Source organism: Thamnophis sirtalis, unplaced genomic scaffold (genome assembly GCF_051295495.1).
Source record: "Thamnophis sirtalis isolate CommonGarterSnake01/CBP01778 unplaced genomic scaffold, rThaSir2_p1.2 scaffold_3, whole genome shotgun sequence".
Taxonomy (NCBI): Eukaryota; Metazoa; Chordata; class Lepidosauria; order Squamata; family Natricidae; genus Thamnophis; species Thamnophis sirtalis.
In genome coordinates this window covers 99,269,085-99,283,081 of record NW_028261383.1, presented here as the reverse complement: position 1 = coordinate 99,283,081, position 13,997 = coordinate 99,269,085, and the positions used below count along the sequence as shown (strand labels likewise).

Here is a 13,997-nt window from a genome sequence, read left to right as displayed (position 1 = left end):
CTGCTGCTGCTGGTCTGCCAAAAAAAAAAAAGCCGCCCGTGTGTGCAGGGAGGGGCCGCGGCGGCTCCGTCCGTGCCCCAACATGGGGGTGACCGTGGAGGCCCAGGGAGTTTATAAATATCCTTTCGAGCAGGTGGTGGCCAGTTATCTCCGCAAGGTAAAGCGGGGATCGCGAGTGAGCGCGCGCTACTCCACTCGCACCCCCCCCCTCAAGAGTCCCGGTTCTGTACGGCTTGGCGCGAGCACGCGACCAAGTCTCCCGTTTCTCTCCTCACCCCCCCCCCTCTTTAAAGGCCCAACTCTTGCAGCAGCACCTCCGCTCTCGAAACGCAAGCTGAGGGGAGGGGGCGGAATGCTGTTTGCTTTGCACTCGGAGCAGTCGCCCGCCTGAAAAAAGTATATGCAGCTCAGCTGTTGGAGCTGGGAGACAAAAAAAAAATGGCGGCGGCTCGGTCAAACGTCCTTCTCGTTTTAAGTCGGTTCCGCTCCAAAGCCCCTTGGTGTGTGTGCAGCTCCGCTTTCCTTGGCGTACTTGCCTTTGAGTGCGTCGAAGCCATGGCTGTAAACATCTTCGTCGAGCGTATCCCCTGCTTTTCTTGTTTCGGCCGCGGCTCTCTGCTTCCCTGTCAGCTGTCGCATAAAATGCGGTCAACCCCGTTCCTCTTTTGCCTTTGAGAGGGTTTTTTTGGGGAGGAGGGTGAGGGGAGAAAGTGCTCGCGAACTTTTGTGTGAGTTTGCGTGTTTTTCCCACCCTTAGCGATTCCTGGTGGAAGGGTGCTCATTGTTTTATGCCTGTTTTGCCTTACCAAGCTGCTCTGTGCTTCTTTATACATTTTTTTTCCTGCCTTGGATAATTCCCAAAGCTAATTTTATCGCATTCGAACTGCTTCCATCAAAACTGGTGTATAGATGCTGTATAACTAATTCATGCATGTCAGACTCTTTATTAGCTACAACCATATTAAAATGAGGTGCGTAGAATAGTTTCCATTGTTGCTGTATTCTCATCCAGTCATAGACTCCAACATAGGTAAAGCAATTTAGAGAAAACCATCCCTCCAAAATGCATTTGGACTAGGAATCATTAATTTTTAAAGTCAAAATCAAACATTTGAAATAAGACAGAAGCCAGATGATACCTATTTTTAACTCTGGTAAGATTAGCATTATACTACTTTGCTGGTATAGTTTGCAGGGATTTACTTTCCTAAATCCTTTTTTAAGGGAGAGGTCCAAAAACACTGATTAACAATAGTAAAACTTGCAAGATACAAAAATCTACACTGGCCCCAATATTCCAGGTTGGATTGCAGAGATGGAAAATTAGAGAATGTTAAAATCCATTTGTGGCTTTGGTTATTACATAAGCTGCAAGTAACAAGTCTGTACAATGTTAGCTCACAAAAGAGGACAAATGCTAATCCTGCATATTGTGTTTATATTGGAGTATTTCCTGATTTGTCCACATGCTACAGTGGCTAGATATGGCTTAGAGAAAGTTGATGTGTAATGTTTTCACTTGTTTTCACTCTTGGAACATTGGAACATTAGAAAGATAGATAAAAACAAAGATAGAAACACAATAGCACAGGTGATTTAAAAACTCTTGAATCAGATTAAATCAGATTCAGATAGAGAAATTCTTCTCTACATGGAATCCAGGTATTATTTCTTTCTCTTTTTTGAAGAATGCTATCCCTATTCATTAAGGATTGCTGAGCATAAACAATTTGTATGCGTGAAAAACAGCTACTTTGTTGAGAGGCTCACATGGTAGGCACTGATGCCTGGAGCAGAAATTAAAATGTACAGCAGTATTTGAAACTATGTGGTGCATAGTCCCTAAGTAAGTGTGCTGTGGTTTTTCCTTTATCTTTACATTTATAAACTGCTGAGAGTCACTGCATAATGAGATTGGCAATACATAAATGTAACAAATAAGTAAATCCTTGGATTTTTCATATTGATGAAAAAACACTTAAGGAGAGGATAACCAAGGTTCATATTTTGGTGAAGAGTTGTAGTCATAGTCATCTGAACATAATTTTGTTTGGAAGACTTGAAAACATTGTGCCTGGAACTCCAATAGATTCAACATAAACAGATATTGTATATAGACATATCTGTAAGCTCTAACAATTTTTAAACTGAAAAACATCTTTAGAAAACGGCACTTCCTTTTTGCATTCATTGTGCTTCTGATTACAGTTTTAAAAGGGACATTTTTTCCTAATGTGTGAATTTTTGATATTGGACATTCTTGCTTTCCTTTTGTCTTTATATGAATAGGGGTGCACAAGTTGTTTAATTATAGATTGCATAATATGCTGACTTTATTGCCCTCTAGCTGTGAATTTTTAGAAATGAAACTGGAGTAAAAGAAATAATTACTACTTCCCTGACTGATTTCTACTCATACTAAGATCAAATGATCTAGTTCGAAACTATTTCTATTCTATTCAAGTTGAATAAAAGGATAGGCAATTTTTAAGCAAACAGGCACCTTCAATTTTACAGAGCTCTGTAATTTAATTTACCTTCACAGGTAGCCTTATACATGTAAACTCTTTTTAGTTTCTATTGGATTTTTGTTGTAAGAGAATAGATATTCACAAGTGTTTCTAACAGTGTAATCTCATCGCATACTTTATGTTGAATTGCATTCATTTTAAAATACAGTCTTATTGTAATTCACACCCTAACATAGGGGTCCCCAATCTATGGGCCACAGTCCAGTACTGGGTCACATGAATGGCTGGCTGGTCTGTGCCTCCACTCGCGCGCACAGCCCCACTCAGGTGTCAACACGGGAATGCTTCTCTGGGAATGTCGCAGATGCTCGCACGCACATGTGCTTGCCCCTCCCACAAAATCATCCCCTCTTTCCCCTCTTTCCCCTCTCCCCCCGCTCTGGGCCACCAATCTGGAAAGGTTGGGGAACTCTGCCTAACACACACAATAGAATTACATCCAGTGACTTTGTGTAATTTTGCCATGTATGTCTTACCAATTCCTCTGTATGTTCCTGTTAGGCATTGTTCAGTTCATTGTTGGTCATATTTTTCATTTTTGAAACGTCTATCATCTGCTCTCCAGTATCTCATTTTAGTGTCCTAGCTAAATCTTTTCTTTGTCTCTCTCCCCCTTTCCATGCTTTCCTTGTAAACATTCAATTATGATGTCATCAATCATTGATAATAAATCTCTTGAACTTATTGGTATTTTTTGATTCTGACATCAGTAAATGATTTTACCACTAAAAAGGACCACCCTCTTAAGGAATAGTAGCTTTAAGTGTATGAAAGCATATCTACTTATATACTGCTAATACAGAATGCCATAAAGCATTTCTTGTGGTCAGCTGCTGATGTTTGATTTATATTATACAGTTCAACATGGACTCTGTTCAAGGCAGATACATTTCTGAGTACCTCCCTGAATTTTTAAGAACTTTCCCAGTACTTTAGAAGCTCTGCCATTGTTGAAGGCATTGAGGAATCTAGTAAGCAGATAGCTCTGAAACGATGCCCAGGTTGTCTAGTATACTAGTAAAGCTCTATGTCTATAAAAAATTGGGCATAAGAGGCAAATTTTTAAACCAAGGTACCTCAAATGGCTAACTTACAGAATTAAAAATTCAGGTCCCATGACTCCCATGGAATTGAAATGTGGCAAATTTTTAGAAACACTTTATGACAAAAAATTATCATAGCACACACAAAACAGTCATAAAACATTTCCTGTAGTCAGCTCTTGATATTTGACTGGGCTATATATATATATAGTTCAACATGGACAGTTTTCAAGGCAGACATATCTCTGAATATTTCCCTGAATTTTTAACAAAATTTCCAGTATATTAAAAGCTCTGCTGTTGTCGAAGACATTGACAAATCTGTTAAGGAAATGTCTCTGTAACAATGACCCAATGACATACTGTTTTGTACCTACCTGGAAATTCTAATGTTTGTAAAGGGTGTTGCTTTAGAAAATAAGCTTCCTCCCTTTTTCCTGTTCAAATGAGATTTGCTCGGTGATCCAATTGTAACATTGCCTATTTTCAAACTAAACATGTCTCTTCACAAAATCTGATGGTGCGTCAAGTTCATATATTGTGTTAGTTGTGACCACACTCTGGAAACATAAAAATATGTTTTGAGCAGATGTACAATCTTTTCCCCTAGATTGAAGTTAGGATTAACTTGCTTCAGAAAATTTAACAGTGCTGATGGGCTGTGCCTCAGGTCTGTTATAGAATTAGAAGCAACCATTTAGGTCACTGATTCCAAATTTGCTTAATAGGGTAATCCAGCTCTTTATTCATTTATTAATCAAATTTATATAGCTGCCCATCTCACCAAAAACAACTCTGGGTGGTCCACAACAATTATATTAAAAACAGCAGGTATAAAACATAAAAATCCATATGAAAACCAAATCATAAGCAAAGGGAGGATTAAAAATGGCCACCTCATTAATAGAGCCATCTAAACAAGTCTCCTTTTGCCTGGGAACATCTGATAACATAGCCAGATGTTGAGGCCTTTTTTGGAGTACAGGTAGTCCTTGGCTTATGACCTTTTGAAATTACCATGGGCCCAAAACAAGTGTTTTATTTCTTGTAAAGCGCTTCTGACCACCATAAAATGTCATGCCACTCCCCCAGTGGTCATATTTCTGTATTTGGGGCATTTGGTAACTGGCCTCCCTTTGACTGGTTGCAGCATCCTGTAGCCACATGATAATGATTTGTGGATTCTGGCATTTTTTTCTGGTTTCTGGCAAAAAGTATCCATTTGGAAGAATGTATTTGCACTTACCTACGTTTGCTTAATGACTCCGGATTTGCTTAACCACCATGGTGAATTGCTTAATGACTATTACAAAGAATATCATAAAATTGGGTCCAGAAATGTGGGTGCCTCAAATTACAACTATAGTGACTTATGACCAAAAATCCAATCCTACCTGCAATCAATTGTAAGTTGATGACTACCTGTATCAAAAGGAAATGGAGCTGATCTGATTTCTGGGGGAAGAACATTCCATAAAGTGCACTTTAGGGCAAATAATGCATTTCTCCTGGAAGCCACCAACTGTAGATCCTTAGCTGATGATACCTGCATCATGCCTACTCTGCTTGATCTAATGGAGATTGAAACATCTCAGACTGATAATTGTCCAGCCTGTGTCTGAACTGCCTCCAATCACTTCTCTGGGTAATTGGTTCTACTTTTCAGCTACTCGTTACTACAAAAAAGCTGCCTTTGCTTTCATGTTCTGTTGAAATTAGCCTTTTGATAACTGGAAACTATTATGCTGTTTTAAGTATTTTGGGACAACATATCTTGGCCCTGTGTGTGACAACCTTTCAGGTATCTGAAGAGATTTTTCCTATCTTCTCATAGTCTTTTCCCCCTTAAAGCCAAGGATACCACGTTTCCTTGATTTCATAGGAATTTGTTTCCAGACCTGTGGACCTTATTCTTGTCCTTCTCTCGACATATTTTATTCTTTTTATAATTTACTACCTAGAATGTAACAGCATGAACTCTAACCAGTGCAAAATATTCAACAATTATTTGTTGTGAATTTTTCTAAATTTTTATCTTGCCTCTTCATATAGAAGTCAAGATGGCAAACATACCTATATTTCTCCCTCCTCTTGTTTTCCCTATAACAACTCTGTTAGTTGAGTTGAAAGAAAGTGATTGACACAAACTCAGAGATTATTTCAATTTTGTTTTCCATACAATCTTCCGTGAATTCCAGTTGTTCTTCCCAAGTGTTGTTATGCATCAGAAATACAGTGCAGGGGGAAAACACTATAAGATGGCTGATATTAGATTGTAAAAGGAGTTTTCTGATCTAAATTCTGCAGCAACAAGTATAAAAATAATATATAAGACGTCTTTATATTGACTAGATTTATATAATTTCATCTATGTTTTAATTATTCTTATGCTAAAGCTTAAATAAGAAAAGAAATTCAGATTCTCTCATCTTTAGTTACTGATTCTTTCAACTAAGGATAAGAAATTCTTGCTTTTAGGCGAAAAGCTTTTATTTAGAGTCTATTATCTTTACTATGTAGTTTTTAAGGATTCACCCTTAAATATAATTGTTTGAGAAAAAGGTAACAAAGAAAGACAAGCATGCATCTAAAATGATGATGTAACCTCTCTCTTTCTCTTTAGCTGATTTCAGTATTGTTTTTTTTATACATCAGTAATTGTATGTGAAATTCATCAATTCTGAATACTCTGGCAGGGGTGTCAAACTTGATTTCATTGAGGCTGCATCAGGGTTGTGTTTTACCTCGAGGAGGGGGGGCGTGGTCAGGGTTGGTGTGGCCAGCTCAACATCACCATTTTCGGCTGCAACAGCCTGCAGCCCTCTGCCAGGGAAAAGGGAGCTTGGGGACCATGTGTGCTCCTTGTGAACTCTGTTTTCAGCTGCGATGGCCTCCTGCAGCCCTCTGCCAATGAAGCGGCCCCCACAAGCTCCGTTTCCGCTGGCAGAGGCACCATGGGCTGATCCTTTGCTGTTTCCAGGGCAGCCTCGTGGGCCAGATCTAAGTACCCCACGCTCATGGGCCTTGAGTTTGATACCCCGTTTTTATGGAATGGAAAAGAATAGAGGCAGTCCTCAACTTATGACCACAATTGAGCCCAAAATTTCTGTTGCTAAGTAAAACAGTTAAGTGAGTTTTGCTCCACTTTATGTTATTTCTTGCCATAGTTGATAAGTGAACCACTGCATTGGTAAGTTAGTAACACAGTTGTTCCCCATTGACTTTCCTTGTCAGAAGGTCACAAAAGGTGACTACATGACCCCGGGACACTGCAACCATCATAAATATGAGCCAGTTGCTGAGTGTCTAAAATTTGATCATTTGATGCTGCAAAGGTCATAAGCCTGAAAGTGTTTCAGTGTCGTTGTAACTTACAACAGTCACTAAATAAAAGGTTGTAAGACAAGAACTATCTCTTATTTTATTTGGCCGAGTGTGGTTAGACACACAAGGAATTTGTCTCCGGTGTAGATGTGATGAGCCAGGGAACGGCACAAACAGCTGGCAGTTCAAACCGCCCCTTTATTGCTCCAAATCTCCCCAAACGCTCCCACGTTTCTGGCAAGTCCCTGAGCAGAGTGATAACAAACCCCTACACAAACCTCAAACAGCTCTGGCTGCAGTTAGTCCAGCCCTGCGCTATCTGCACCAAGGCTGCACAGCAATAAATCCCAAATGTATTTGGCAAAACAAAAGCAAATCAAAGAATTCAGGGAGCAAAAGATCCAGGTAATTAATCCAGAGCGCTAAAAGGAATGCAAGGACCCTGGCAAGTTCAAATGTCGGCAAGCAACACTTCAGGAACTCAGTGTTTGTTCCCGACAAATGCCCCTTCCCACAACTCCTTAAGTTTCATTCCCCAGGTGTGCCTGGTAAAGATGGGTGGGGCACTCCTCGCAAGTAGTGTGCTCAGTCTGCGGTGATCATGCCTTCTCTGCACTTTCCGAGCCCTTGCATCAGGAGGGGGTGATTCTTGCTCCTCATCTGAGCTCTGTCTCTCCCGTATATCCTGCCTCTGTTCCTGCCCGCAGGCCTTACTAATTCCGAAAAGCCTGACTTTTTCCTTCCCCAGTTTTCTCCAAGGCCAACAGAGCTGCCCTCCCACTCGCTGTCAGTTCTTGTGTCAGCTCATCATCAAACTCCATTGTGGGCATGAGTAATAGAATTCTCTTTACAGATACTCATATTAAATATTCCTTGATGCATTTTAATTTTTGTTTTGCTAAAATTTGTCTTGGGTAACATACGTGCCTCAGGTAACATATGTAACAACGTTAATACAGGTAACTCCTGGTTCACGACTACTTTTACAGTAATCGTTCAAACTTGTGACAGTGCTGAACAAGAGGAGAACTTATGATAGGCCCTCAAAGTTCAGGTCATTGCAGCATCTCCAGAGACACATGATTGTGATCTAGTTGCTTAGTACTGGCTTGCGATTATCACATTCCAGTGAGCTGCAGTCACATGATCATGGGTTCTAAGGTTCCCTGCCAGCTTCCCTTAAGCAAAGTCAGTGGAGGAGCTAGCGGGAAGTCACAATCGTATGACTTCCTTGCTTAATGACCTGCATGGTCCTTGTTTAATGATGACAATAGGGACTGTCATCACTAAGTGACATAGTCACATGACATCATGTTAATGACCACATCTCTTAGCAATGACAGTTCTGGTCCCAATTGCCATAATAATCCAAGGATTACTTACCCACACCTCATTGATATTGCTGGGCTGAATAACTATACAGGATTGCTCCTGGTTAGGACTTGAATGGAAGATTATGTAGGAGTACAGATAGACTGGAAGGCTGACATCTATCCTCAAAGAAGGGAGTGGCAAACAGCTTCCATGATGTTACTTGTCAGTGAAGTTCCCAGGAACATGGCTAGAAGAAGGCTTTACTTTCACATTGTTTTGGCAGATCTTACATAGTGTCCCCATTACCAACATTTAAGTATGCACAGTATGTCTAAAATTATATTTTACTTACCCTTAGTAGAAACCACATTTACAAAGTAAGTTCCTGCTGGCATAATGATGACACTTATTTTATTTTATTTTTTATTTGATCATAGATGTGAAAGATAAATGCAGTTTCAGAAATAGTATAAAAAAGGTAGCTGTATAAGTCAGTGGATAGCAATATAAATCAATAGTAATATACCCTGAATCTCAATATTCTGTCTTTCAATAGATAGCAAAATGAGTTTATTGTAATCTTAACTCATATGTCAGAATTCCAAGATATTTATATATTTATGAGATATTCATGAGACTTAGTTATATATACCATCTGACAGTCAGTTCTTGACTTACAACCACAATTGAGATCAGAACTTCTGTCATTAAAGGTTGTGGTCATTAAATGAATTATGGCCAATTATTTATTTTTATTTTATTTTATGTATGTATGTATATATGTATGTATATATATATGTATGTATATATATGTGTGTGTGTGTGTGTGTGTGTGTGTGTGTGTGTGTGTATATATGTATATATATATATATATATATATATATATATATATATATATATATATATATATATATATATACACACACACACACACACATACATACATACACACTCATACATACATACACACACATTATTGGCATAAAGATTGTGCTGTCTTTAAGGAAACAATAGTTGGCTTTGCTTATTGGACGCTCCTTAGGAAAGTGGTAAATGGCAATCGTGGCTCCAGGATGCTGTAATTCTTATAAATACATGATTGTTGCCAATTATTTCTGGGATGCTGTGATATTTGTAAGTGTGAGGAATGGTCATAAGTAACTTTCAGGGCTATCATAACTTTGAACAGTCATTAGAATGGTGGTAAGTCCAAGAGTCTTTCTGTCTATATCTATTTTATCTACGTATATTTATCTTTACCTCTATATCTGAATCCAATCCAATTCAGTCTAATCTAATCTTACTTTAACTTATCCACTCTATCTAATTATAGCATATTCTACCTGCACAAAGCATTGAATTTGGCCAGTCAGCCTGATTACTTGCTTTTGACAAAAGTCACTTTTGCCAACTGAAGTGAAACATTGTGACTGATGGTTGTTTATAATGAATACTGTGGCACGCAACAGCTTATTTTGAAGGAGTGCTTCCCTTCACGTAAAATATCTTTCTGAAGATCTAAGTAGTCTTGAGATAAGCCAGGAAATAATATGATATTCTTCTCTGCTTTATTTGTTTGTGATATTTGTATGTCCCAGATCTGCCAAATATTCCCACTATCTCCATATATACACAAAAACAATCTGATTTGGTTCTTATTTATTGAATTCATTTACACAATTGACCACAAGATGGCATTAAATTGTTTCAAAGGCACTGATCTACTTAAATAAGTTTCTGTTTGTAGAAAATATTAACCTTGTGCACTGATAAAGGTTTCCATTAGGGCTGCTAATCTACATTTTCATCTATTCAAAACAAATATCTCTTCAAAAGTGAAATAATCCATCATGCTACATGTCTGTTCTGTTTTCCTTTCCCCTTTAAACCCCTATTATATATTTATATATAATAAATGTATGTATGTATGTATGTACGTATGTATGTGTATATATAAATTTATATGTTTATATATATAAATTTAGTTACGACATTGTCAAGCGATTAATTTTATGTGACACTTGACGAATGGAGATGTAAGGTCTTTCTTGTTTTCATTTTGTTTTTCCTCTATAAATGTGGTGTTGCATTTTACAGAAATCTACAACTAACCCAGATTTCAAATGTTTACATCTCATTCAAAATAGTTGAGACAGGTTTAGATGACTGGCAGATAGGATGAGACCCCTTAAAGATAGTCAAGTGACTTAGATGCTTTTTTACAGCAAGAAGTCTTCTGTGGATATCAAAGGATACTTCCACAAGTGAAAGGCCTCCCTTTGTGTCATAACAGCTTTTGATTCAATAATGTGCTACCATTTGCAACTCCACCATCTCAAAGACACCTCCGACTGCCTGGAGCAGCTGTGAGGCAATGGAAACTGCAAGGCATGAGCCAAAAAAACAATTATCTCCCCCTTTTCACTGCTGTTTAAGGAGCACATAGCAGTCATGTAGGTTTTCCAGAAAATCTTGGAAGATGTTAACAGTGGAAATCAAGGTAGCTTTAATAGGGTAAGTTGCAGTTTAAATTAAAAAAAAATCCAAATAAAAATCACCATGTGTACAGTATATGCAAGAAAATCCTACTCGTGCCCACAACTTTGGTTCTCCAAGCTGAGAATACTTTAGAGAAGATATGAGATATCTTCAGATATGAGAAAATTAGAATGTGTATGAAGTATGATTTTATGGACCAGCAAAGAGAATCACTTATTTCTAGTCTGGGTTGCTTTCCTTTCTCTCAATTTGGGACTGGTTTAAGCATGTTCTGAGAAAAAGCCATACTTATATTAATTATTTTAATTTCTCTGTGTTCAGAGAAGTTTAATAAATGCCATATAAATTCCTGCCAAGATTTTTTTTTTTACAGATTCCTAGGACATTTTATAGAGGTTGCATCTCACTTTTTGGTCCATTGAAGTTTTTGAGGAAATCTGTCTTGTGATTCTGTTTACCGTTTGAAGCTTTTTTTCACTGAGAGTCAAGCTGGGAATATGAAAGTACCCTCTAAACTTAATTTATAGAGAATTTTTCCTTTTGACCGTCAATATGCATTCTTGTTCAGTTTTCCTATTCAGTTTATCTCAGCATGAAGACATAGATCTTAGAAGAGAGAGACATTAATGATGTTTAAGGCAAAGCAAAAGTTTGCCTGATTTTTGGAAGAAATTTCTTCGGTACTTTTCTTGTATGTAATTGAGCTCATTTTCTTACCTATTATTGAGGTAATAAACTGTAATAGAAAGCAGTTGGGTTTTTCATGACATAGATTAGGTTTATGTCAACGTTTCAATATATTGCAACTACTACCATAGTTAAAATACCTTACTTAATTCATCATTCTGCAGTAGCATACAAAATTTAAGTTACTTATGTTTTAATATGTGTCGGTAATGGAATCTGCTGTTTAGTGGAAGATTTATGCAAATGACTTTCTTGTTTCGCATGAATGGATCTTATAGATTGTAAGTTTCATTGATTATGTAATTACACTGTAATCTGTTATTTGAAAGAAATAAGCAGAATAGAAATGTCTGGTTTAATTGCCTTAAAGGCATGCTTAACACCCTCTTCTTCAGTTGAAACTTTACTGCAATACAATTAGAAATGTATTTTATAATTACTATTTTATTCTGAAAGTTTACTTTTTATAGCATTTATGATTACTAATACATAGACATATATCTGAACTTTGTGATTATGGTATACTCCATTTTTTGCCACAGCCTTAAGTGTAGTTTTACCATTCATTGTTCCATTTTGGTTGGTTCCTTGTTTTTTCCACTGTATATTTACTTGAATGCGTTCTACTACATACTTTTGAACTGATTGGACATTAAATTTAGGGAAAAAATGAACAATGAGCTATAATAGGGAAAAGTATCACTGTGTGCAACTATTTAAAGTATTTTTTTTGGTAGAATGATAAAAATACCAAGGATGGTATACTCTTTGGAGGACAATCATCCTGAAAAACTTCAACTGGGTAGCTGCAAGGATTTGATCATAGCCTATTTTTGGAATATTCTCTTAAAGAATATCCCTACTTTGTGCAAAGATAGTAGAGATCAGGAAGCAAGCTTCTAAAATGTCAACCAAAAAACCTATTTAAAAGTGATGCTGAAATATTTTCCCCTTCTCTCTCTTACGCTCTTTCTCTTTCCTTCTCTCTGTTTCTCTTTCTCTCTTTTTCTCTTTTCAAAGCTCTGAGCAACTAATAGTCAAAAACACAGGAAAAGAGTCCTCAATAGAAATAAACTTACAAAAAATAATCTCAACAGTATCAAAAGAAGGCGTAATGTGTCTGTTTCTGCATCCCAACATTCAGAGCTTGCCTTCCCTTTAGACCAAATGTGAAAGCCAGATCTTCATTCCCCTCGAGCAACCAAGGAGGAATTTGAATTTAATAAATTTTATATGCCGCCCAATCCCGTAGGACTCCGGGCGGCTTACAAATACAAAAATAAAGTCACAAACTAAAATATAGGGAAAAAAGGTAGACTGCATCCCCATAAGGAGTGCTTTTCTCAAGATGAAGGCAACAATAAAAAAAAAGACAATTTCAAAAATCCTGCCAAATATTTAATTAGAGGGAGTTGATCCTGTTTAATCTGCTTGGATGGGCAGATGAATGTGGGAGAAGACAGCCCTTACATTGGTCCAGAAATCCAGCACCTTGCATTGTCCCTGGAAGCCAAGTGGTGTTTAATTCTTGATGCAGTAGGGTCACTTGAGGGTATCCAGAAACTTGTTGCTGTCCAGGCCACCTGTTTTTATGACAACGTCTGAATGCTTTCCAAAAGGAGTTCCTGTGTAGAATGCATTGATGATTATTCAAATGGGAGGTAATTAGGACATAAAGCGACTGAGCAGGAATGGTTGCAAGTGATACACAGGATGTAATTGCAGAAGTCTTCTTAGTCACAGGAGCTAGATTCCTCCAGCAGGAGCTCAGGAGGCCCTTGAAACGGTAAAACAAATCTGAGTGGGGAATGACAGCCTTCTTAAGAGCTAAAGGCAGAAGGGTTGCTGTCGGTTCGGCCCGGATCGGGCGAACCAGTAGCTGTGGTTGGAGGCTCCGCCCAGACGCTTCTGTGCATACAAGCACACAGGCTGAACTAGTAGTAAAAAAAATTAGCAACCCACCTTTGGCCAAAGGTAGTGCTTTGCTAAAATTATTTGGCTTATAAACCCAAAGCCACTTTGTCTTCAGGGATCATGTTTGAGATTTTTCCTCCTCATCCGGATCTGATACACCCCCCTTCCCGCAAGCACTTCTATTGTGTAACTTTTAAAAAAAATCTAGGAAGTATTTGTTATCACTTTATAAATTTAATAATTATCCTATAAAGAATATCTACTTTATTATCAGTAGATAATAAAGACTAACAGCAGTGACACTATTTCAGACACAGTTATACTACCTATAGCCACAGAATTACTATTTTTAACATTGTCATAGCATTTATGACACCCTTTTCATCATTTTTCCTCTTGGACATTAATTTTACAGCAATTATTTTACTTCTGCTCTTTGCAACATTACATAGCTATCATCCTCATACTAATCTTTAAAAGGCTTTTTCCAGCATTCTCACAAGTTTCAACATAAATCATTTCATTACTTCTGTTTTTTTATTTCCAACCACTCTGCAGGACTCTAGTCGCCTTTGCTCACTTCCAAAACAATTTTTATTTCATCAAAATAATGAATTGTTTGCATTTTCTCTCTTTTAATTTTAGCTCTTTTTGACAACATACTTAGTAACTATTGTTTCTTTCT

General features: G+C 37.7%; 1 protein-coding gene across 3 annotated transcripts in view; it reads left to right on the top strand.

Moving 5' to 3' along the window:
• The window catches only part of PRELID2 (PRELI domain containing 2), an 81,100-nt gene continuing 67,103 nt past the window's right edge, over positions 1–13,997 (top strand). For 2 of the 3 annotated variants that reach the window (XM_087709592.1, XM_014058885.2), the window contains exon 1: positions 1–157. In XM_087709592.1, the coding sequence (XP_087565718.1) occupies positions 83–157 (75 nt within the window). In that variant the 5' untranslated portion in view covers positions 1–82. Of the gene's footprint in view, positions 158–4,653; positions 5,220–13,997 lie in introns of those variants that run through there. The other variant, XM_087709593.1, reaches the window with a different exon arrangement.